The sequence below is a fragment of the Bufo bufo genome, chromosome 2 (genome assembly GCF_905171765.1).
Source record: "Bufo bufo chromosome 2, aBufBuf1.1, whole genome shotgun sequence".
NCBI classification, from domain to species: Eukaryota; Metazoa; Chordata; class Amphibia; order Anura; family Bufonidae; genus Bufo; species Bufo bufo.
The window spans coordinates 120,883,646-120,909,936 of NC_053390.1; the positions used below are offsets into that span (position 1 = coordinate 120,883,646).

At 43.7% G+C, this 26,291-nt stretch overlaps 1 protein-coding gene across 5 annotated transcripts in view; it reads left to right on the forward strand.

The window, feature by feature from the left end:
- MSH3 (mutS homolog 3) overlaps positions 1–26,291 on the forward strand; it is a 211,618-nt gene that overhangs the window by 103,959 nt on the left and 81,368 nt on the right. For all 5 annotated transcript variants that reach the window (XR_005776986.1, XR_005776987.1, XR_005776988.1 and 2 more), the window contains exons 12-13: positions 7,358–7,467; positions 20,960–21,092. Coding sequence is in view for 2 of the 5 variants with exons in the window: in XM_040421493.1 (XP_040277427.1) it covers positions 7,358–7,467; positions 20,960–21,092 (243 nt within the window). In the remaining 3 variants the exon portion in view is untranslated. The remainder of the gene's footprint in view (positions 1–7,357; positions 7,468–20,959; positions 21,093–26,291) is intronic.

Here is a 26,291-nt window from a genome sequence, read left to right on the forward strand (position 1 = left end):
AAACTCTTGAAAGCAATCAAAGCAACCATGGGAATAGAAGACGTAAAAGAGGCTAAATCGGTACAGGATATTATGTTTGGGGGGCTGCAGACAAAACAGTCTAGGTCTTTCCCTTTGCATAAAAATGTATCCGCCTTAATTAATGAAGAATTGCGTAAACCAAACAAACTAGTGTTTATTTAAAAAAATTTAAAGAGCTCTTCTTGCTAACGCTTCAGAAAAGGAGAACACTACAACCTCTACTCAACCGCCTAAGAGAGAAGAAGATACCATACAGATGGGGTTTCCTCTTTGCATTGATGGCTTCAAAAAATTGCAAGACATCTGCTCTGCGCACACATGCAGACCTCACAGCTTTTTGTTCTGCTTTGGACATTGCTGTTCCTTCGATAGTCGACTGGGAAGTCCCTGAACCGCAACCTGCTCCGGCCCCGGTCTGGCACGCTGTCCGGAAGAAGAGGCAAAGGTCGCCCCTGCAGGATGAACTGTCTAACCTTGGACCCCAAGATGCACCCTCGTGAGCAGCTTAACCTGGGATAATTCCCACTGCTTGTTTGCTGTTCAGAGATCCTCTACAGAGCGACTTCTCCACTGTTAGAGAAAACGTTTAGTTTCTACACTTGTTTGACATTTTCTCTTCTGATTCTTTCACTTTTTCCTTTATTTTCTTGTTATCTCAGTGTTCCATTTTTGAGGATACTCAGTCACGCCCTTGTGCAGGGGATTAGTATTCTTACCCTTTCTCTTTCCCTTGTCTTTTTTGTAGATGAGGGATGGATGCAGGGTGTTTTTGTACTAGTATGTTACACTTTACTGACCTCCTATCTGGGCACCTTTGCCCAATGATTGCAAAACTTTGTGGCTTTTTGTTATATATATGCAGTCTTATGTGTCTTTCCCCCTCTTTTTGTGTTTCCCTCCCATATCTTTCATATCTAGACACTCTGAGTCTATTCTGCACACATTGAAGACCTTTGAGAACACCCTTGGTCGTGGCTTTCCTAAAGGATCACTGGGCGAGTATGCCATAGCAAGTATAACACCCTGTACATATATACAAGATGATTCAATTTATCTCGTTGAATGTTAAGGGCCTAAATTCTAATACTAAAAGAAGATTGACCCTTAATGAATGTCGCTCTCAAAAAGCAGATGTAATCTTCCTCCAAGAGACCCATTTTGACCAAGATGGCTCCATCAAATTTGCGTTTAGGTCATTCCCTCGAGTATACTCTGCAACAACGGGCAGAAAGACTGCTGGAGTAGCTATCCTTTTGTCTACTAGCTGCCCATTGCAAGTGGAAACCTGTGTTTCCGATGTAAATGGCAGATATGTTATCCTTAAAGCCAGTGTCAATGGTAATCCACTTATACTGTGTAACCTATATGCTTCAAACTCAGCCCAAATCCCTTTTCTAAACAAAGTGTTCTTGAAACTTTCCCACTATCTTCCAGCAGCAGTGATTATTGGAGGGGATTTTAATATCTCCTTTTCTGAACACCGAGATAGACTGTCTCCCAGTGAGACTACACCCTCACACGCACAGTGCAGAATCTCGCGTCTCTTTAGACGCCTGATCCAAAGGTTTGCATTATTTGATCTATGGAGGATAAACTATCACACATCGAAATCATATACTTTCTTTTCCCATTCACATTGCACATATACTTGTATAGACTACTTTTTTGGTAATATTCCAACCCTCCGAATGCTAATTGAGGCAGAAGTGGGACACATTACATGGTCAGATCATGCCCCAATTTCCATTTCCATTAAGACCTCTGGACTCCACACTAAAGCATGTCACTGGCTACTAAGTGAGACCTTTCTTTCCAAGCCACTACTTAAACAAAAACTCCAAGACACTCTTTCAGACTATTTTACTATAAATCAGTCTTCTGTTCCTTCCATATGTACGCTATGGGAAGCACATAAGGCAGTCTTTAGAGGCAATTGTATTGCCCTGGGATCTAGATTAAAAAAGGACCGCAATTTGCAACAAGCTACTATTACAGCCCAGTTAAGGGATTTGGAAGTTCAATTGGAGTTGCGATGCTCGCATCATTATTACGCCGCATAGTAATTTTAAGAGCTAGATCACGTGAACTGGCCCACCAGAAAACTGGAGAACTACTGCTATTCTCACGGCAAAGGTTTTTTGCTTGGGGTAATAAATCCCATACTATTTTAACACGTCAGCTACGTGACTCCAATGTAACGGGAAATCCAACGGTTTTGAGGAGAGCTGATGGTACACTGATATACGAACCTAAAGCCATCTCAAACTTATTTCAGGAGTTCTACTCATCCTTTATTCCCTTCCACAACAGGTGCCGTTTGATCAGGGTGAACGCCAAAACCTCTTTAACTCTTTTCTATCTCAATGCAATCTTCCAGAGCTGTCGAGAGAGGCTCTTTCCTCATTGAATGCCCAAATTACAATGGAGGAACTACAAGAAGTGTTGAAACAACTCCCTAACAATAAGTCTCCTGGGCCAGATGAATTATCCTACACCTACTATAAAACTTTCTCCTCCATTCTTCTACCTCACATGTTGCCCTTATTTAACTCTTTTTTTGCAGGGATCTCCGATACCTGCCTCGATTTTGCACTCATACATAACACTGGTTCCAAAACCTGGGAATAATCTATTAGACTGTACAAATTACCGACCCATTGCTCTCCCCAATTCTGATTTGAAAATATTTACTAAAACCCTCGCCAATCAACTTTCATACTGGCTCCCACAATTAATGCATAAAGACCAAGTCGGCTTTGTCAGGGATCTTCAAGGGGGAGATAACACAAGAAGAACCATTGATTTGATTGAGGTTATTAACAAGCACAATAGTGCAGCCTTATTTTTAAGCCTCGATGCAGAAAAAGCGGTTGATTGCTTAAACTGGTCATCCATGTTCTCCACCTTTACAAGTTTATGGTTTTACAGGTCCATTCCTTACAGCCCTACATATCCTTTATGCCCACCCTACGGCCACCATTAAAATGCCCCATGCTCAGTCTACTGCGTTTCCTATATACAATGGCACACGTCAGGGTTGTCCGTTATCCCCGCTAATATTTGTGCTCTGCATTGAGCCCCTTGCAGCAGCCAGTAGGTCTCATCCTGATATACATGGGATCAAAGTTAATTGGGTAGAGTTTAAGCTTTCCTTATAGAGACACTAATTCCACACATTACCCAGTCCCCTGAGAAAGGGTTTCTTACCAAGCTAGCCCTAACTAGACGCCCATTAGACCATAGCATCTCTGTATTATATGCATTTCTTAATGAGATGGACCTCCTGCCCGCATACCTCAGCAGTTGGTCAAAGGAATTAAGCAAAACTTTCAATGAGACGGAACTTCAGTTGATCATGCATTCATCCATACGTAAAGTAACCCCTGTTAGGTTACAAGAAACTCATTTCAAATTGGTCACCAGGTGGTATAGAACCCCTGTCCTTCTCAACAGAATTAACGCTGACATTTCTTCAAACTGCTGGCGGTGCGGTGGGCCAGTGGGATCCATAACCCACATCTGGATAGATTCTAGTAAATTAGCCCCCCTTTGGCAAAAATTTAACACCATAATCTCTGAACTTTATAATTCCCCGATACAGATAAATAAAGAGCTTGCCCATCTTGGGTTACATAACAGAGACTCTTTGATCTTAAAAGACAAGCTTTTTCCCTTCCTCATTCACTCCTTTAAAGCTCTAATCCCAAAACATTGGTTGAGCGAGGAAGTCCCTTCTATTAAAGAATGGATTACGGATATCAGTCTGATAAACAGATTTGAAAATGTAAAGTGGTCTGCCCTAGGCAAATATAAAATGTATCTCAAGATTTGGTCCTAATGGAATGATTACATAACGTCTGACAAGTTTGATAAATATCTAGAGTAACGGCCTTTACCCGTTGACTTTTGAGATTTCTCATTAATTACATGTGACTATATTACTGGTTTACTGTTCTTCCCCTGTTGCCCCTAATTCCTTTCTTCCCCTTTCCCTCCCTCCCTCCCTCCCTCCCCCCCCTACTTCTTCCCTTCCCCCTATTCCAGTTTACTCAGTCTGGTTCTGCTAAAATGGTCTTGGTCGTACCTTGACCTGATCCCCCTTAAAACAAGATAGCTGGAGACTCTGACGTCCTTGACATGTTCTGGACGTGTTTGGAACGGACATCGTCTCAATTGAGTTATATTCCGTTTAGACATGGTAGTTGTTTTGGACAATGTCTTATAGTTTAAGACTCTGACATCCTTCACATGCTTTGGACGTGTTTTGAGTGGACATCGTCTCAAGTGAGTCATGTCCTCTTTGGACATGATAGCTGTTTTAAACAATGTCTTCATAGGTGACTTTGTCGTTTTGGACATGTCTTGAACAGGTACCTTCTCATTTGGGTTGAACCCCCTTTAGACATGTCAGTTGTTTTTAATATAATGTCTTAATTATTTGAAAGTGGATGCCTTAGACATGTTTCGAACAAATACCATCTCAATCTGATTTGTTTAGCGATTACACTTGACAAATGTCAGATTCATACAATTTCTGTCATTGATTGGGTCATGTCCCCTTTGGATGTGGTGATTTGTTTTGGATAATGTCTTCCATAGATGACTATGTCGCTTTGGACGTGTCTTGAGCGAGTACCACCTCAATCGGGTCGTGTCCCCTTTAGACATGATAGTTGTCATACTGGATCATTCGACAAGTACAATTGATAAAAGTCAGATGCATACAATCTATGTCATGAGCTCACAAGTAAAGTGCACTTATTTATGTTCCCAATGTGATCACCCACGTGATTGACTTATTTTTTTAATCTTAGGATCTATCATTGTTATACAGAACCTTTGACTGCACTGTTTGTAACAGTTATTACCTTTTTCTGTGAAAAATTTAATAAAAACTGAATTTACACAGATATAAACATTTACAAATACAGCATTTGCGCACTAGCTTATTTAACTCCTCACAAATATCCGCCCCTACAGCATGTGAGAGGAGGGTGCGCAAGCTACCGGATACAACTAGGGGACTCGTATCTGAAATTTTGTTATTTAATCATCCCTCTCTCTTTCCTCAACTATCAAACATTCATATATGTCTAAGTGGGAAACGATTCTTGATCGCACTGTTTCTCTTGGGGAACGGAGGATGATTTAGAATAGAACAGCATTGACTTCCTCTTGCATTACTCATAGAGAGAACTCATACAAGGTATTGATGTTATGGTACCACACTCCGCAACTACTGAGACACCTTAACCCTAATGTCTCGGATAGGTGCTGGAGATGTGGAACGGGTGTGGGATCTCACATACATATTTTCTGGGAGTGTCCTCTGATATGTCCTTTTTGGACGTCAGTACAAGACATCCTCTTTCAACTTCTAAACGTTAGATTCCTGCTTGATCCTTTTTTCTGTCTATTGAATATGCCTTCGATGACATTGAAAAAACATTTTTTGCTCATTGCTCTACATGTGCTGACAGCAGCTAGGTGCCTTTATAGTGAGTTTTTGGAAAAAGACTACTCCACCCACCCAACTTGACCTTATTGCTAGTGTCATGGAGGTTAGGAAAATGGAACACCTATCAGCTATCCTAACTAACAAGATCGATAAGTTTGCTAAAATTTGGCAATTATAGAATGAATACTTCGACTCACGTGCATACAGATTTCTTGCAATTATTCCTGATCACTTCCCCTTTTGTGTCTTGTCCTGTGTTAGTCCCCCCTCTTTTTTTTTCTTTCTTATATACAGTTATTGTATAATCTTATTGAATTAATGATTCTACTATATAATTTGACATGTATATCAAGCTGATATTACTGCTTGTAATGTAATTGTAATTAATCTTCATAACTGAGATTACCATTGTTTATTTTCTACTTCTTTTCTGATTCATGTAAAAAATTGAAAATAATTGACAGTACAACTGTATTATCTTATGCAAACAATACTTTAATAAAACAGACAATAAAAAAAAAAAAAAAGACCTTGGTATGGTTCTCCTGAGATCATTCAGTTTCAGATTTTTTCATATACTGTACATTCGCTTCTTCATGGACTGGGCAAAACATTGGGAGGGCAAAACATTGGGCAGGGCAAACATTATTGGAAGTTGTGGCTAGATAAACAATGGAGGCAAAATATGTGGACATTGGGGAGAAATCCCCATGAAAGAAGTAAAGACAGGTATTTATTGGAAAAGTAACTCCCAGAATTTAAAGAGGACATATACAGTCATAGTAATCCTTGTGTAATAAAATATTCAACGTACAACCTTCTTCCATGTTTCTGATGCCTTCTAGAGATTACAAAGACCCATAACAATCTGGAAGACACCTGTTACGTGGGAAGTTCAGGGTCCATTTCCACCCACTTGACTTATAAAGGCAACAGAGACTAGGAGACTAGGAAGAGATTGAGAGGGAGGTACTGGAAGGAAAAAAATTCAATAAGTGTAGGGTATAGAGCAGGCATCCTCAAACTGCGGCCCTCTTGCTGTTGTAAAACTACAACTCCCACAATGCCCTGCTGTAGGCTGATACAGGTAGGCTGTTCGTGCATGCTGGGAGTTGTAGTTTTGCAACAGCTGGAGGGCCGCAGTTTGAGGTTGCCTGGTATAGAGCCTTGGATTTGTGGCAGGCTAGATTGTATAAAGAGGAGAAGGCCTGTGAATAGTTAGAGGTGTGGGGTAAATAGAGAACTTTTCCTGAATATCAGAAAATTCTCTAGCCCCACCTTCAGGTGACAGAAAATATCAATGGGCATTTTTACACTTTTGAAAGCCCAATTCTGTAGTATTTTGAAAAATGTAATGTCATTTGCATTATTTTTGCAAACCTACAACACTGTATAAATCTCCAATGTTTTTAAAGTAATCTTGACAGCAGAAGGAGAATTAAAGAGACACAACCATTTTTATTGCTAGATTCCACCATTATGTACTAAAAATGATGATATTTTATAGTTTTTTAGGAACGGGTGAGCTGCAAAACCATTTTCATACACCTAATGAATAGGGGGCAAGGAAGACACCACCCATAACATTTTAGGAGTAAAACTGCAACTCTCATGGTTTCATACTGTATTCAGAGTCTTGGCCTATGGGCAACTTCTACATGGAGTTTGTACATTCTCCACATGCTTTCGTGGTTTCCTTCCACACTACAAGACATACTGATAGGGAACTTAGATTGTGAGCTCCATTGGGGACAGCGAGTGATGATGATGTCTGGAAAGCACTGAGGAATAGGTCAGCGCTATATAAGTGAGTAAAAGAAATGCTGCGGTTTTGACTTGCCGATTGTCATTGCATTTATTTTTTTCTCTATAATGTAGACAGACCAGAAGACAAAGGGCAGCTTGATATGGGTCCTGGACCACACAAAAACACAGTTTGGCAAAAGAAAGCTCAAGCAATGGGTGACGCAACCATTAATTGATGCAAGGTGATTATTTTTTTTTCTTTGTCTTTCTATTATGAATATGCACATAATTATGACAAAAAGGAGCTGAAACCTTAAGGCTATGTACACCCTCAGGGGCAATTTTTAGCATTGCATTTTACTCATTTTTTCAAAGGCTACTTTCACATTAGCGTTTTCAATTCCGCTATTGAGATCCGTCATAGGATCTGTAGGAAGGCGCAAGGGGCTGTCATTGATGGAAGGTATGTGTCACCGAGATTCCTGGCCTCGGTGAGGTAAGAGCCGGTAGTTTTAAGTGTCAGTGGCAGCTAGTGCTGGTTGACACTGTTTGTTGTTAGTGTGGCTGTAAAGCCGATCCGGGCCGGCTCTTACTGGGAGTAGCCAAGGTGCTGGGTGGGTGGCTTCTTCCCACGCTCCAGGCCTGGTCTTTATTGGCCTACATAAAACCCAGCCAGCAGTCTCCGCTGGGTGTGGATTATTCTCTATCTGACAGTGGAGCGCTGTCAGTGTCTGTGTGTTTTTGGAACTGAGAACTTGTGCCGTGCTAAAGCGCTGAGAAACGCCTGCTGGGAAACAAGCCCTAAAGCCTGCTGTGGACTGCGGGTGAAAAAACTGCTGACCAGGTGAAGGTTTTTGTTCTGTGGACTTTTTATGGTGTGAACAAACACCAAGACTGCAAACCTTACTTTTTGTTTTTCCCTTTGTGTGAATAAAACACTAAACTGTTTACATTAAAGACTTTGTGGTTGCCTCTGTACTGCGTCCGCTAGCCTGTCTACCAGAGCAAATCCACACAATCTCAATAGCGGAAGAAAACGCTTCAGTTTTGTCCCCATTCATTGTCAATGAGGACAAAACTGAACGAAACGGAATGCACTAAAATGCATTCCGTTCCGTTTGGTTGCTTGCCCATCCCAGACAGAAAAATGCTGCAAGCAGCGTTTTTCTGTTTGCGATGTGGTGCGGAGCAAAACGGATCCGTCCTGACACACAATATAAGTCAATAGGAACGGATCCGTTTTCTATGACAATAGAAAACTGATCTGTCCCCCATTGACTTTCAATGGTGTTCATGACTGATCCATCATGGCTATAGAAGACATAATACAACTGGATCCATTCATGACTAATGCATGCAGTTGTATTATGGTAACGGAAGCGTTTTTTCAGATCCATGACTGATCCGCAAAAACGCTAATGTGAAGTAGCCTAAAAATCTTTTTTTCAATTGGCCTTTATTTAAAACGTTCAGCAGTTTGTTCTGCAGCCTTCACTTTCATTGTATCTGCTGACTATCTTGCTTTCCATTTTACAGAGAATCCATCAGGCAGTTGCTTTGACAACTGAATAAAGACACCAGTAATATGTGTCAGGTTATAAGCATAGAAAAAACATGCATCTCTATGTGGTAATTAGTGAGGATCGAGCATGCTCAGCCGAACACGAGTCTCCTTCCCGCACGTTTCTTGGCTTCTATGCAGCCAATAAACGTGCAGGTAAGTACTGCCCTCACTGTAATGCCATAGCTATGTTGGCTGCTGGCATTACAGTGATTGGCTGGCCGGAACGTGTCATCTGGTGCTATATAGCACCTGATGACGCATTTTCGGCTCATTCTTAGTCAGGGAGAGCTGTGCTGAGGATGGGACAGACAGTGTAGGGAGTGATTTAAGAATATTTTTACCACCAACATTTTTCCGAGACCCAAAAGTCCTTTAAAGACTATTGTGTGTGGCAGCAGCAATCTATATTTTTAGCGCAACCTGTGCTAAATTGCAAAAACTTTACAGACCCAAAAGTCCTTCTAAGGACTATTTTGTGTGGCAGCAATATCTATTTTTAGCGCATCCTGTGCTAAATAGCGTACAATAGGCCGCTGCAGACAGCGACATTAGCTGCGCCACATCTCCAGTGTAAGGCCTCTTGCGCCCTGTGGCCGTGCTGCGGGCTGCAATGCACGAACACCAACCGTGGGGCCGATTCACTTTAATGGGTCCGCGATCCGCCCGTTCCACAAAAATATAGGACATGTTCTATCTTTTTGCGGAACGGAAGTACGGGACGAAACCCCACGAAAGCACTCCGTAGTGCTTCCGTAGGGTTCCGTTCCGTGCTTCCTTTCTGCACCATTCTGCATCTCCGGATTTGCCAACCCATTCATGTGAATAGGTCCGCATCCGTGATGCGGAATGCCCACGGAACGGCGCCCGTGTATTGCGGATCCGCAAATGCGGTCCACAATACGTCACGGGTTGCTTACGTTCGTGTGCAAGAGGCCTTACACTGGAGGTGTGGCGCAGCTAATGTCACTGTCCTCAGCGGACACCATCTACAGAAAAAGTACACTGGATGTCAGATATGTTTTGGATGCGCACACTTTACACTGGAGATGTGGCGTTTGTGTCAAAGAGGCCTAAAGTGTGCGCATCCAAAACATATCTGACATCCAGTGTACTTTTTCCGTAGACTGTGTCCGCTGCGGACAGTGACATTAGCTGCGCCAAATCTCCAGTGTAAAGTGTGCGCATCCAAAAAATATCTATGACATACAGTGTACTTTGTCCATACACGGTGTCCGCTTCTGACAGTGACATTACCAGGGCCACATCTGAAGTGTAACGTGTGCGCTTCAAATATTTATTTGTGACATACAGTGTACTTTTTTGCGTAGATGCTGCGGACAGTGACATTACCGGTGGTACCTCTCCTGTATAACGTTTCCTCATCCCAAATACCTGTGACATTCCCTGTAATTTTTCATTAGCCACTGGTGACAGGATTGACATTATCTGCGGGATATGTCCTGTATGACGTTTCCACATCCCAAAAATACCTTTTTAAATTTGTTTTCTCATACATTTCCAAATCTTACGCTACTGTACGTGTGACAGACTTTCAATCATATATAACATTTAGTATAAAGAATGCGAGCAGTAAGGGACGTGGCAGTGGCAGTGATGCTGATGGTGCACGCAGAGGCTGTGGACCTGGGCGCGGTGAAACTGTGCCTGCTGCCAGAGCACAAGAAAAACAATCGTCCACGATACCTAGCTTCATGTCCCACTTTGCAGGGCGGCGCAGGACACCACTCTTGAAGTCAGACCAGTGCGACCAGGTGGTCGGTTGGATTGCAGCAGATAATGCTTCCAGTCGGTTAAGCACCACCCTGTCTTCCACCAAGTCCAGGTTCAGTAGCCAAGATTCTGCTCAACCCAATCCTCACCTTGATCCTCCTTCCTCCCACCATGGAGAGTCTGGGCAAACTCACACTCGGATATTCCAAGGAGCTCTTTTCAGCGCCATTCCTTGATTTGGCCCTCTCGCCAAGCACGCTTGAAGAGGGACAGATCTTGTGCCCTGATTCCCAAACTTTTGAGCATCCACAATCACAAGAAGATGATGATGGTGGGGAACGGCAATTGCTGTTTAATGAGGTGGATGATGATGAGACACAGTTGCCAATAACTCAACGGCAATTACTGTCTCAAGAGGTTGATGAAGAGGATGAGACACAGTTGTCAATCACTGAGGTAGTGGTTAGGTCAACAACTCAGGAGGATCAGCAGAGTGAGGAAGTGGAAGAGGAGGTGGTGGACGATGAAGTCACTGACCCAACCTCGAAGGTGGAAAGCCGAGTGAGGACAGCAGTACAGAGGGGGAAGGATCCGCAGCACTTCAGCAGGCTGGAAGAGGCAGTGGGGTGGCAAAAGGGAGAAGGCGGGCCGCACCAAACAGGCCCGCAACTGTTCCACGGAGCACCCCCTTGCGGAAATCTCCCTTGCCAAGGGGTAGGTGTTCCGCAGTATGTCGCTTTTTGAGGAAAGGTCGGACGACAAAAGAATAGTAGTTTGCAACCTATGCCGTACCAAAATTAGTCGGGGCGTGAACACTAGCAAAATTACCACCACCAGCATGATCCACCACATGGCATCCAAGCACCGTAATAAGTGGGACGAACGCCTGGGTCCACAATCTGTGTCTGCGGGTCACACCACTGCCTCCTCTTCCCCTGTGTTGCGTACTGGCCAATCCCCTGTTGAAGGTGCAGGCCCGGATGCCTCCCGCCCTGCACCTGGACCTTCGCAAGCACCATCAGCGACCACATCCACTTCCGTGTCCCAGCACAGCGTCCAAATGTCCTTATCCCAGGCATTTGAACGTGAGCGCAAATACCCAGCCACCCACCCACAGGCCATAGCACTAAGTGTGCAGCTTTCCCAATTACTGACCCTGGAAATGTTGCCATTTAGGCTTGTGAACACTGAGGCCTTCTTCAGCCTGATGTCGGCGGCCGTCCCGCGTTATGCAGTCCCCATCCGCCACTATTTTTCCAGGTGTGCCGTGCCCGCCTTACACCAACATGTGTCCCGTAACATCACACGTGCCCTGACTAACGCAGTTACTGGGAAGGTCCACTAAACCACGGACACCTAGACAAGTGCATTCGGCCAGGGACGCTACATTTCTCTGACTGCACACTGGGTGAATGTTGTGGAGGCCGGGAGTGAGTTGTACCCTTTGATGGCACATGTGCTACCAACGCCAAGGATTGCGGGCCCTAATTCCATCAGGGTTTCCGCCACCACCTACCTTGGTGGCTCCAACCCCCACTTCTCCCCCTCCTCCTCCTCCACTTTCACCTCCGAATTCAGTCAGTCAGTCTTCAGTTGGTAGCTGGAAGCAGTGTAGCACTGCAGTGGGGAAGTGGCAACAGGCCGTTCTGAAGCTGATATGCTTAGGGGACAGCCAGCACACACCGCCGCAGAGCTGTGGCAGGGGATAGGAGACCAGACCAGACTGGGCTGTGGCTCTCCCCACTCAACCTATAACCAGGCATGGTTGTGTCTGATAAGGGCCGTAACTTGGTGGCAGCTTTGGAGCTCGGCAAGCTCACACTCATGCCATGCCTAGCCCACGTCTTAAACTTAGTGGTTCAGCGATTTCTCAAAACCTACCCCGATTTGCCTGAGCTACTGGTGAAGGTGCGCTGTGTGTGTGCACATTTCCAAGTCATCGACAGCTTCAGCTGGTCTGTCAATGATGCTGCAGCGCTTGAAATTTTCCAGCTCACCAGCTGTTGTGCTACGTGAGCATGCACTGGAACTCTACGTTCCACATGTTGGCCAGGCTTTGTGAGCAGCAGAGGGCAGTAGTGGAATACCAGCTGCAACATGGTCGTCGCCGTTACAGTCAGCTTCCGCTATTTACAAGCGAGGAGTGGGGATGAATGTCTGACCTCTGTGATGTTTTAAGAAACTTTGAGGAATCAACACAGATGGTGAGCGGCGATAACACTATTATCAGCGTAACCATCCCACTTCTGTGTCTACTCAAACGCTCGCTGCTCACAATTAAGGACGACGCTTTGCATGTGGAAATGGGGGAAGACATTTCATAGGGTGATAGCCAGACCACCCTCAGTTCGTTTTCTCAGCACAAATTGGACGATGAAGAGGAGGAGGACGAGCAGGAGACGGTTGCCTCCGCTACAGAGGGTAGTACCCAGGGAAGTTTAATTCCACCTATTCTGCATAGGTGGGCAGAAGAGGAGGGAGGAGGAGATTGAGAGTGATCCTCCTGATGACGACAGCGAAGTCTTGCCTGTTGGTACTCTGGATCACATGGCTGACTTCATGCTAGGCTGCCTTTCCCACGACCCGCGCATTATACGCATTTTAGACAACACGGATTACTGGTTGTTCACCCTTCTCGACCACCGCTACAAAGAGAACTTCTCTCTTCTAATTCCTCTGGTGGAGAGGACGAGCAAAACTGTGCAATACCAGAAGATCCTTTTTAAAAAATTGCTCCAAAAAGTTCCATCTGACATCGCTGGCTGCAGAGTCCATAGTTCCTTGGCCAACCGAGGAGGGGAGACAAGGGGCACACACAGCAGTTTCAACAGAGGCAGGGCAACACTCTCCAATGCCTGGGAAAGTTTCATGAAACCCCGCCAGCACCCTCACCATGATGCGCGGCCTAGTGTCACAAGGAGGTAAAAATTTTGGAAGATCGTGAAGGAGTACATAACAGACCGTGTCAGCGTCCTCCATGATCCCTCAGTGCCTTACAACTACTGGGTGTCCAAGCTGGACACGTGGCGCCAGTGTTTTGTCTGAGCGGGTATTTAGTGCTGCTGGTGGCATTATAACAGATAAGCGTATCCGCCTGTCAACTGAAAATGCTGACCGGTTGACTCTTATAAAAATGAACAAGGCCTGGATTGACTATGATTTCTCGACTCCACCAGAGGAAAGCTGATGAACATAAAGGCACTTTAAATGTGTTGTTTATAATGTACTGAATACTCTGTATTCCCATGCACCCCTTCCACCACAAACAATGGTATATGGTTGACTCATCCTTTTCTCATCCTCCTTCTCCTTTTCCATCATATCAATATGCCTATTCGTCGCATATAATGTTTTACAGGGTGAGCTCACCAGCAGGCCGTCGTATATAATTTTTTACAGGGTCAGCTCACCAGCAGGCCCTCGCATATATTGTTTTACAGGGTCAGCTCACCAGCAGGCTCGCACCTCAAATCTTTTACAGGGTCATCTCACCAGCAGGCCCTTGCATATAATTTTTTACCGGGCCAGCTCACTATTAGGTAATTATACCTAATGGGTAATTTGCACACATTTGCCTTGCTTGGATGTGGTAGACCTAGCCGTTTCTCATGCTCCCTCTCCGGAATCGAACACTGATTCACCGTTACCCGTTGGTCACCATGGTTTGCGCTGAAAATAATATTGAAAGTTGATAGGGCAGACATCCGAATAGATCGTCGCCGTCACGGGGACGTGCGATTGGCCCCAGTTTATCTAGAGTCACCAAAGCGGCAGCAGGCCCTAGCCCATAATGTTTTAGATGGTCAGATCAGCAGGCCCTTGCTCCAAATGTTTTTGAGGGTCACCAGCAGGCCATTAATCATAATTTTTCAAGGCTGTGTATGATGCCCACCTTTATGTGTAATAAAGGGTGTATTGGAGTGCCGGATCCTTGTAATTTTTGGCAGCCCTTTCACTTAGTGCATAGGCTTTATGAGTGTAGGAGTCCCACTACCTGAACAATTGTACCACAATGTGAATGAGGCCCTCCTTTATGTGATAAGGTTGTATCGGAGTGCCTCTTCCTTGTAATTTTTGGCAGCACTTGCACTTTATATACAAGTAAATATACAGGAAAGAATGTTTCCTATAAATTTTTCCTCTAAAATCGATTTTATCTTCGGTTTTGTGCGTATTATTGTCAGTCTGTAAAAGTGGTGTACTACTCAGGCAACATCGTTCCCAGCAGCGACCTGGGAGTCCAAGATGCATCCAGACATCCTCCCCATGCCGTTCCCAAACCATTTTGGTGGTGTTTCCATCAATTTCTGACCTTTTCCTATGAACCAGGCACCTTCCCCTCTTCAGAGCAGGGGGTGCCTGGTTTAATGCTTGGGTTCTCCCATTGACTTCCATTATACTCTACCGAGCACCCGAGCATCCCGATGTGTTCGGCCATAGCACCCAAGCACTTTGGTGCTCGATCAACACTAGTGGTAATGCTATAGCTTGTTGTAAGTGTGTGGTTTTGCATGTAGAATCTCTCTCATTTAACCCATATGAAAAGGCTATACTATAATAAATATATAATCGTATAGTAACAATAAAAGGCCATACTATATTGAGAATAGTTGTTGTTTTTTTTGCGTATAAACCTTAGAACTATTGCTAGTTTATTCACAGGCACGATATATGATTATTAAGAAACCAGACATATTTATTAGCTTTTTAAGCCTTTTTAAGGATATAAACTTTTATTATGGGTTAAAGATACCTGTCATGTGGATATTTGATTATAATCTAACTAATTATATACAATCATTAACTACTAAAAAGTGCCTTAGATGTATTCACTTACTGGTGTGACAGATGGTTACCTCATAAATACACACAAAGATGCCACATGCTAATGAGCTGATTTGAGTCCAGCGTGATGTCAGTGAGTCCCGCGTTTTTTTACTTCAGAGCTTTAGCCACTCCCCTGCTCACCTGCTGCTGATTCATATGGAAAATAACTGTCAATCAGCAGCAGGTAGGCGGGAAGAGTCAGGAGCTCATGAATATTCAGGACTCATCATTATGAGCTGGAGCTTTTCAATACAAGATGTTGGCAGATTGACTGGGTCAATTAAAGAAAGTGACCCAGCATTTTGCTAAGAGAATCAGTCACTTATTTATGTTGCCCTTAGTTAGGACACCATAAAACTGGTGACAGGTTCCCTTTAAATGTAAAAGAAAAAAAGTATCTGAAGAAAAATACCAGGATTGAAACCTGGGATATCTACATGCATGACAGCCCGCTTACCGATAAGCTATTGCATTACCACTTAGAGATGCATGTTTTTTTATGCTTATAAGCTGACACACATTACTGGTGTGTTTATAATCATATATTCTGCTTGAGAATAAAGCAGTAATATGTGGATTAGATTTCTGAGCAGATCTCCATGTGGTGATACCTTAGTACGTATAGTATCTGATATATAAATGCTAGGATACAGCTCTGCCCTCAGCATGTCTAGCCCTGTCAATCAAGGGGAGGGGGAGTGTGCAGAGCACAGGGGGTGTTACAATGCAGTGCTCAAAGGATTTAGACCCGCCTCCTGGTGCTCAAACTTCTCATTTGCATTTGAATAAAACTCCTATTTCTCTGCAGCTGTTTATCCTATAGACAAAAGAAAGGTATTATTTTAATGAGCATGATGAGCCCTACCAGCCAGTATGTCTGGTTTAATAGGGTTGATCCTGGTGATAGGGTCGCTTTAAAAGGGTTGTCTTACTTCAGCAAATGGCATTTAACATGTAGATAAAGTTAATACAAGACACTTACTAATGTATTGTGATTGTCCATATTGCCTTCTTTGCTGGTTTGATTCATTTTCCAGCACATTATACACTGTTCGTATCAGGGGTTATGGCCACCGCTGCAGAGCAGATGCGAGGTGGCCTGTACAGGAGCTACTGCACATGCGTGCTTATGCGCATTCCCATGATCCCGGCCACGAGAGAGGCCAATGCTTTTTCCTATAATGTGCAAGCACGACCACCGCTGCTGGATTTAGAGGGTGGTCATAAGCCCTTGAAACGAGCAGTGTGTAATGTGATGGAAAAAATGAAATCAAGCCAGCAAAGGAAGCAATATGGACAATCACAATACATTAGTAAGTGCCTTGTATTAACATCTCTACATGATAAATGCCATTTGCTTAAGTGAGATAATCCCTTTAATGCCAATTTATATCCTGCTAATGCCGAAAATCTAGAAGCTTTAATCATCTAACTTTCTGCTTCATTTGATGGAGCCTTTCGCTTCTCTTGTTATGCAGTTATTGTTCTTTTAGTTTACCTTACCTGCACTGTGAGATTAGATATACATTTCTGCATTAGTATTGTTACTCTGTGGGGAATAATAGTTGTTAATTACACCTTGGAGGAATAATTTATCATTACGCCTACAACAGGTGGAAAATAGGTCACATTGTATTGGATTACTTGGACCGGCAGTTCTGCTCAAGCTTAATAGAACCCCCGAGAACCTATTGCGGACGGATTAATTTTACAGATAGTGGTTGTCATGTTATTTTTTTTTCATAGTATTTGACTCTCCATCCAAAATGAGAATACATCTTTCAAACCCATATTACCCCAATGATGGCAACGTTCAAATAATTAAGGGGGAATTTAACCATGTCTAGTTCAGACATACTGTATCAGATGCCATACTCCTGAGATTTCCAGTACTGATGGAAGTCAGACTGACCGCCTCCAAACATGTTTGGGCATCACAGCTCCTTTTGTTTAAGTGATTGACAGGAGTCCAAGTTCCTGAACCATTTCCCCTTTAAAATAACTTTTGAAGTGAACCGTGAGCATACTTTAACCAAAAATGTTGACTATGTTTGTTGCTGCCCTCTCGATATAATGGCATATTGTATTGTATATATCTCCCATGGCAAAAATTTATTTTAGGACATCACCTGTTTACTTAACCAGGGATCAAAAGAAGAGAGGGATTTCCATGGAGAATTTGCCTACGGCCCCATTCACGTGACCGTATATTTGCTCCGCATCTGATCCACCTTTTTTGCGGATTGGATGCGGACCCATTCATTTCAATGGGTCTGCCAAAAATCTGAACAGCACACTGTATGCTGCCTGCATCCGTATGTCCGTTTCGCAGTCTTCCAAAAAAAGATAGAACACGTCCTATTGTTGTCTGTTTTGTGGACAAGAATAGGCATTTTTACAATGGATCTACAAAATAAACGGATGCGACACACATGTCATCCGTATTATTTGCGGATCTGCATTTTGCGGACCGCAGAATGTATACGGTCATGTGAAAGCACCCTACACCTTGGACTTTTCAGCCAGTCGTCTATTTTTGGAGGAGGGAGAACGCTCATAAGGGTCTGTCCACACTGCTTCTATGATTTCCATTTTAAGGGAGTTATTATGGATCAATTATGATCCTTCACGATCATGTATGATTTGTTTGACAAAGCCTTTGTTTTCTCCATAGCTGCACTAGTCTGATGTGAAGCGCAACTGAATCCTGGTGGCAAAGAGCTAACACAAATCTGAACAGCTATAGTCTCTGTTCACATCTTTGGGAATGCTCCATTCAGAGCCTCTATCACAAATTTTGGCAAATGTGATAGAAAAGAATAGCGCTATTTTATTTATTTTTTTACAGTAAAGTGAGAGACCATGACAGTACCCTGACTGACACCATTATAGTCAGTGGGGTCTGTTTGGTGCCATTAGTGTACACCATATGACAGATCCAGCATAGCCATCAGTATAGGTTTTCTGTGATGGAACAGAAATGCGTAAGCAGATGTGAATGCAGCCTTACAGGTGTGGACAGTATCAAGTCTATAAAACTTTCTGGGAGATTTTAATAATCATGACATATGTAGTAGGAGCTTGGAAAGGAGCCTATGGGAGAAGGATTTGAATAGTAATTAGTGATGCAAATGTGTGAGAACAATCCTAGAAACTGGATGACAAAGCAAATGATGCAAAGCGGTATCTCCAAGGAAAAAAGAACTGTCTTGCTAGCACCTCCGTTTTGAAGTGTCCTATGAGTCAAAGTCCAGCTTTTCAATAAGTCATGGGACAATTTGCAGACTACTATTTCAGGGTGCTTGCCCCTGATCAGTACAGAGTAGGATTATAGGTGGCTGAGTGAGATGTCTTGGAAGCATCTTGGGGGAGTACTTGCTTGCCTTAAAGAAATCAATCAGTAACCCCCAACCCCCCGAGTTGCATCTAAACCATCTCAGTCAGCCAGCCATAATCCTACTCCGTACTGATGAGGGGCAAGCACCCTGAAACAGCTGTCTGCAGATGGATATTTAAGGCTACTTTCACATTAGAGTTTTCAATTCCGCTATTGAGATCCGTCCTAGGATCTCAATAGCGGAAGAAAACGCTTCAGTTTTGTCCCCATTCATTGTCAATGGGGACAAAACTAAACTGAATGACAAGGAATGCACGAGAATGCATTCCGTTCCGTTTGGTTGCGTCCCCAAGCAGCGTTTTTCTGTCCGCAATGTGGTGCGGAGCAAGATGGATCCGTCCTGACACACAATGTAAGTCAATAGGGACGGATCCGTTTTCTCTGGCACAATAGAAAATGGATCCGTCCCCCGTTGACTTTCAATGGTGTTCATGACGAATTCATCATGGCTATATAAGCAATAATACAATCGGATCCGTTCATGACGGATGCGTGAGGCTATATTATTGTAACAGATCCATGACTGATCCACTAAAAACGCCAGTGTGAAAGTAGCCTTACTTGGCCATTTTGCCTTATCGTGCCACAAGGCTTGTTTAAAAGTTGGACTTTGACTCATAGGGAACCACTTCCAAAAGATGGCGCTAGCGAGACGGTTCTCATTTTCTTGGAGATAACTCTTTGCATATTATTTTCCCATGGAGCATTGCTACTAAGTCCCCATACACATCTTGTCTCCTTAAAGGGGTTTTCCAGGATTTTAACATTAATGGCCTATCCTCAGATCGGAAGGGATCCGACACCCAGCACCCTTGCCAATCAGCTGGTTGAAGAAAAGGTCGCGCTTGGTGCGAGTGCAGCTTTCTCTTCATTGTTTACCTGCTCGCCATTGTCATAGCTGCGGTGAGCAGGTGTAATTACAAGCCGTCCCATTCACTTCATTGACACTTGCTCAACGCTGTGATGTCGACGGCGAGCAGGTAAACAATGAAGGGAAGGCTGCTCTCGCATGGAGCACGGCCTTCTCTTCAACCATCTGATCAGCGGGGGTGCCAGGTGTCGGACCCCGCCAATCTGATATTGATGACCTATCCAGAGCATAGGTCATCAATATGAAAATTTCGGAAAATCCCTTTAAGAAGAGCCAATACCTCCCCAACACCTTATTAAAAAAATATCAATTTTTTATGAAATAACATTTGAATAAAACACTTAAATCGCATAGGGCGATGTTACCATGAGCTGTGCTTTGTTTAGAGCTTTTTCAGTTTAGGATTTTTGCTTGTGACACTTGAAAACTTTTACTTTTACTGCTTTATATATTGTTTATTTGTCATTTATGACATTTTAGCCAGACGAGAATGGATAAACTGATATTTTATTGTGCCCTGCAGTTATGAATTGTTTTTGGAGTGCAGATCAGTCACTTTACCACAGTCTTCTTACATGTTCTTGATGAAGAATAATTAAAATATGGTTCATGCGCCTCTATCTATCTATTCATGGTAACCCCCAGTGGATGCGGCATTAGGTCACTCTCGGTCATAGGAGCCAACAGACTCTTTCACCCATAAATGAGATGGTGGCAGCACTCAAAGTAAATTATTCATTGATTTACCCTTGGGACATTTCAGATTAACCAAGGAGCCTTCCTCAAGACTCCTGTGCTCACATCTAACTCCCCGGAGGGAAAAAAATACTTATCAGCCGTTTCTTAGTTCTGGTGGGTTTTCTAAAGTAGGGATTTATGCATATTGTATAATATAATGTTGTCAGAATTGCTTCCTTTTCCTGTGGGAGTGACTCAAAAGATGTATGTCTACAGGCATGCCTATTACAAACTGCCTATTATACCTTTGAGCAGAATACTGGATACCCTTTACAGACTACAGTTTGCAATATGGTCACGGCTTCTCATAGTGCTATATTACACATTTACAGTACCTACCTGAAATATTCCACAAAACGGATGTAAAAGTACAGTAAGCAATGAATGTTCCTAAATAAAGGTGCTCCATCTGGTCACCATTCTTATACCATGAGTGTACATTCTGGAAGAAAATGGCAGGTCTCCTTCACTAGAGACAGCGGCTGTAGAGCGGCGATGGGACAAGAATATAAGAATGTTTTCCTAAAGAACCCATTTACGTGTATTTTGTTGTACATTTTTGCACTTTCGGTTAATACTTGTGATTTTTTATTTTTTTTTCTCCAGCGAAATAAATGCTCGGCTTGATGCGGTGTCTGAGATCCTTTCGTCGGATAGCTGTTTCCTCGGTCAAATTCGTGGCTATCTCTGTAAGCTGCCTGACCTGGAAAGAGGGATTTCCAGTATTTATTACAAGAAAGTAAGATGCTCGTTAACATTGATGCAACACACAAAGAAATTGGGGCTTGCTGCTGGCTGCCTGTGGCCCCTCCAGCAGGACCTTGTGAGTGAAAGTGTCATCCCTCAGCCCCAGAGGGAGGAAAGTTAGAAGCATTCTGGCCAGAGATGAACATTTCTGCCAGTGCTCTATGTAAGGGATATACGCCTTTGCATCCACAGGAGTTTATTATGCATTCACAGCGCAGGGCAGTGAGGATGACATATAGCATACTGCTTGGATATGCCTGCATTAGCACTGAGGAGAAAGAGGCCATGACGCACAAATCAAAGGCTCATTACACATTTAGATTATATATAATCAAAACCGCAATACTATTTGCACAGCGCTGTATATGTGAAAACATGATTTATTCTTAAACGGTAGCATTATCTTTAGCGTTGTGCATTTCTAGCTCTGATTTTACCAGACCATGGCTGCGGCATACAAGCTTCATTGACTATAAAGGATTCCAGGAGTACATGTTGAGATAGACTTGCCACAAGGCTTCTTTCAGATGGGTTACTCAAAGGTATCAGAGGTTAAAGTTAGACAGACGCTGCCACAAAAAGTGTTTGCTGTGCAAAAGTAGTAAAACATGAAACACACAATATAGATTTGGGATCAGTATAGTCATATTGACCCACAGCATAGAGTCTGTCACTGGGAAAATCATAGGATCTGGGCACAATGCCTTGTAGGGCTAGTTCATCTGATGTAATAAGACCTTTGATTTAGCGCCTCCTGCTTTCTTTTACCAGCCCCTTCCTCTCCTTCTTTATTGACAGTGCCAGCTGGGATGACTATGAAAGAAACTGGTTTAACAGTGACTTACTCGCTTTAACATGTCATTTATACTGCACATTGTAAACAAAACAAAACAAATAACAAAATCCCCCTGTCACAGGAAGGGAAGGTAGAAGGAAGTGCACCCCCTAGACTGCCACCCTCAACCCTGTCCCTGCCTACTTGCACCACCCGCTCTAGGTGACGGGGCGCAACTGGGCGACGGTCCCTAACCTCCGTAAGTGCCGGGTAGGCGAGGAAGGAACAGAGAGGGTACCGGACAGCTAGGCAGAGGACGGTACGCAAGATGCAGGCAGACAAATGGACAAGGAAGTGGACAAGAGAGAGGTACCCTGTGAAGGCAAAGGCGGGTCAGCTAGCCGAGGTCAGTCCGGGAGGTCACGTCAATACAAAGGGAAGAGGCAGGTGGCAAATCCGAGAACGAGCCGAGGTCAGAATCAGAGATGTAGCGTCAAAACCAAGAGAGCAGGCAAAGGGAGGTCAGGAAACGGTCAAGGTCAAATTCCAGAGGTCAATCAATAGAGTAGCTAACAATACACACAGCCTAAGAGACTAAAATCACAGGCAACCTGTAGCCAGCAGGCCGCCTGTATTTATAGTGGGGAGTGAGGATCATGTGATGTGGCCAGCGTCACATGACCGACAGACAGACAAGTCGAGCACCGAGTGATCAGCTCGGCGCTCAAGGCAGACCTAGGAGCAGGGAGCCTCCCAGCTAGCAAAGCCTCCCTGGGAATGAGGCCAAACACAGATCCTCGCTCCCAAAGCTAAGCAGCAGGTCTGAGGCTGATGGGAGACCGAGTGCGACTTCGGCGCCCCGTTACACCCCCAAAATATAAAATTACTGGGTTTTTTAAACCCCCAAAAATATGTATACATTTTTTTTCAGTATATTGTATGTCCCCCAAAGCTCTCATGTTCATGTCCATGGAAAAATGAGTCAGTAGCCAAGTCATTGGTGATCCCACCTACAGCAAGCCCTGGCAGCTGGAAAACATTTTTGCGACTCAGAGATTGGCAAGATAATGAGAGTGAAAAATAATGACTGCTGATCTATGATGATGGTCTGGTGAGCATTCAGACACATAGAGAATCCCTTTCAAGTCATTCCAGTGAGAAAATCCAGCGTACAGCCACATTTTTAGCAGCATTTCAACACAACAGTCATTTCAACCAATTTCTGTCTAATGGGGCCAGCTTAAACTTGGGGTATATGTCTAATATGTTTACTTAAAGGGGTTGTCTGGGTTCAGCTCGCCACCTGGACATATCCCTGTTTTCACCCAGACAGGCCCTCTGATATAAGCATTGGTGCATTTCATACTCCGATGCTCTCCCCCCTGCCCTGCGCTGTATCGCGCAGGACAAGGGCTTTTTTGTTTACATTTTTCACTGCTAGGCGGAGGCTTCCGCCTAGCAGTGTTGCCGGTGACGTAACCAGCTCATTAGTGACGTCACCAGTCTCACTGCTAGGCAGAAGCCTCCGCCTAGTTTACCCATAGAGAGCCCAGTATGTCACCGGATCTCCAGAAAAGTCCTTTCCCTGGCGATTCAGCTCAGGGCAAGGGAGAGTATCAGAGCATACATGTCAGAGGGGCTGAGTGGGGGAAGTGCCCCTTTAATCAGCAGCACATGATTCAGCATCCCATTATTAAGGCCTGATGCACATGACTGTGTTTTCTCTATGCACTAGTTGCATTATTTTCCTGATGATCCATTTTTTTTTTTGGGACCACAAAAACAGAACAGCACACAGCTGTCGTTTGTGTGCTGTCCGCATCCGTATGTCTGTTCCGCAAATTGTAGAACATGTCCTATTCTTGTGCACATTGCGGACAAGAATAGTAACTTCACCTCTAGCTTATAGGGGTCATACAGTCTTAAACTCTAATTATACATCTTAACTGATCATATGAGCACTATGACCCCTTTATAGTTTTACTAGGCACCGAATGCTCTCGTCCATGGGCAGTATCTGAATTTCAGCTCCAAATGAAAGTATTTTCAGCTGCAACGTTGTTATGATCAGTGGAGGTCCCAGTTGTTAAATTTGCACTGATCACAAATCCTAAAAGCTATGGACACCATTGACTAGAAAAAATTACTTTTAAATATGTTTTGTAGTTACTTTAATAAAAAAAAAAAAGTTGTATAATACATGCTGGATCTGTGTGCCCAGGATGCTGCTGTCTTCCCCTGCTAGACTTCTTATGTGTGCTCTCCTCCCTAACTAAAATCTTGGAATCTCTATCCCACTTTCCACACATCTGCCATGTACAACTTTCTGCTGCTGTCTCTATCACTGAAAGAAGGGAGAGGCAAAGTGAGCCGTAGCAGAGCTTTGATGGATTCATGTCACATTCAGAAGCTAGGCGAAGAACTAAAGGTCCCTTTACACAAGTAGATAATCGTTTTAAAAATTGTGAAATTGGTCCCAACTCCGTAGGTGCTTCACACAATTTGTATGGGCTCCTGGCCGACCACGAATTAAATGGGAGATAATGACCCGCACCAAAGAAACGGGAGGGGTGGGTCTGCCAGATTGCAGACTGTATTATCATTCTGCAGCATATGCCCGACTGTTGGACCTGACATGTGCTGAATCCCCCAAGGCGTGGGTACAAATTACAAAAGACACTTCAACGTGTGCGGTATCAACCCTCCCATGGCTAATGGGCTCTTCAAGCCAGACGTCGTCACACTTGTCCTTCTCTGCTCATCATACCTTTGTAACTTTAGCATCCATTAGTCGTGCGACCTCATTGATTGACCCAAAAGGCCCTCTGGTGCCAGTCACTGACCATCCTAGATTCCCTCCAGGGCACTCTTCCAAACATTTTCTTCAAAGCTCAAGATCCCGACCGATCAGGTTCTATCAAGTTCTCTCTGGCCCTGCACTAAAACCCCTGCCCCAGATTTTAGAGACTCCACTAACCCGCAATTCCTTTGAATACCTGCAGCTCCAACATTTTCATACCTCTCTAAGTAGAACTCACACTCTGGCCAGGAAACTCACTGAGTTTGAAAGGATGTGTGTCTCCTCCTCAGCGATCTTACACCCCATAGCCTCAGTATACAAACTTCTGATACATCAGCGATCCTCGTGCCTTCCTCCATATTGTCAAGCCTGGGAGCGGGATTTGGGGGATCATTATACCCCAGCCCAGTGGAACAGATGCTTCCTTCTAGCACACAAATCTACGGTCTCGGCCAAAGCTCAGGAAACGAGCTACAAAATTATATCTAGATGGTACAGGGTACCTGCGCTACTTCATAGATGGTTCCCGACGGTATCGGACCGTTGTTGGAGATGTCTTACAGAGGAAGGCACGATGATTCATGTGTGGTGGAACTGCAGCGGCTTAAGGCCTTTCTGGAATTTCGTTCATAAAATTATTAAAGAGGTCACGGGTATCCCTATCCAAAACTCCCCAGAAGCTCTCCTACTTTTTGATAGTGTCCTGAATGTCCCAGCATAAAGGAAATCCCTTCTAAAATACATGGTTCAGGCAGCAAAGGCGGTGATCCCCAGGCATTGGAAATCCCCTTCTCCCCCTTCGTCTGAGGAGTGGTTTGACGAAATTGCCTTGTATCAGAGGTTGGAAGATCTCATTAGCATTACGCCCTCAGACATCACACGATATGTGCAGACTTGGGGCCCCTGGGAAATCTTTCGCTCTTCAATCGCATTTCGTGATGCGCAGGTCTAACTGCTTCAGTAGAATTGTACCCTTTCCCCTTCCTTTCCCTCCCCCTACTCCCCTGTCCAATGTCTTGTCTGTCTATATGTTACTGAGATTTCACATGTCCATTTAGATATGTCTGACTCATATTCTCCCATGAGCCATACTATGTGATAATGGGTATCTACCCAACACAGTTTTGTAGACATGATGTTTAAATTGTTAAACGCTTTTTACATTTGCATATGTCTTTATTTTGGCTGTACCGAAAAATTTCAATAAAAATCTTAATTGAAAAAAAAAATAAATTGTGAAATTGAGAGAAAGGGATCAAATATTGAGTAATATAAAAGCATTGCATGACCAAACAACAAGAGAACAGTTTAGTTTGTCGTTCTCGTGATTGCTGATGTAGACCCCTAAATCATCATTCATTATCCAGAATTCCACAAGTGTAAACAGGTATCATTTACGGCACATATTACTCCACAGTGGGTAGAAATGCAGCTGTTTGCCTGACAAATAATCTACTACACGAGTTTACAAGTTTTTACCTTATACTCGTTCGAAGCATTGGCCTTCGAACATTAACGATTTGAATAACAACTTTCATCGCTTGATCTAATTAATTATCTACTTGTGTAAAGGAATCTTTACACACACTGCTGAAGCAAAATGGTAGCGTATTTTT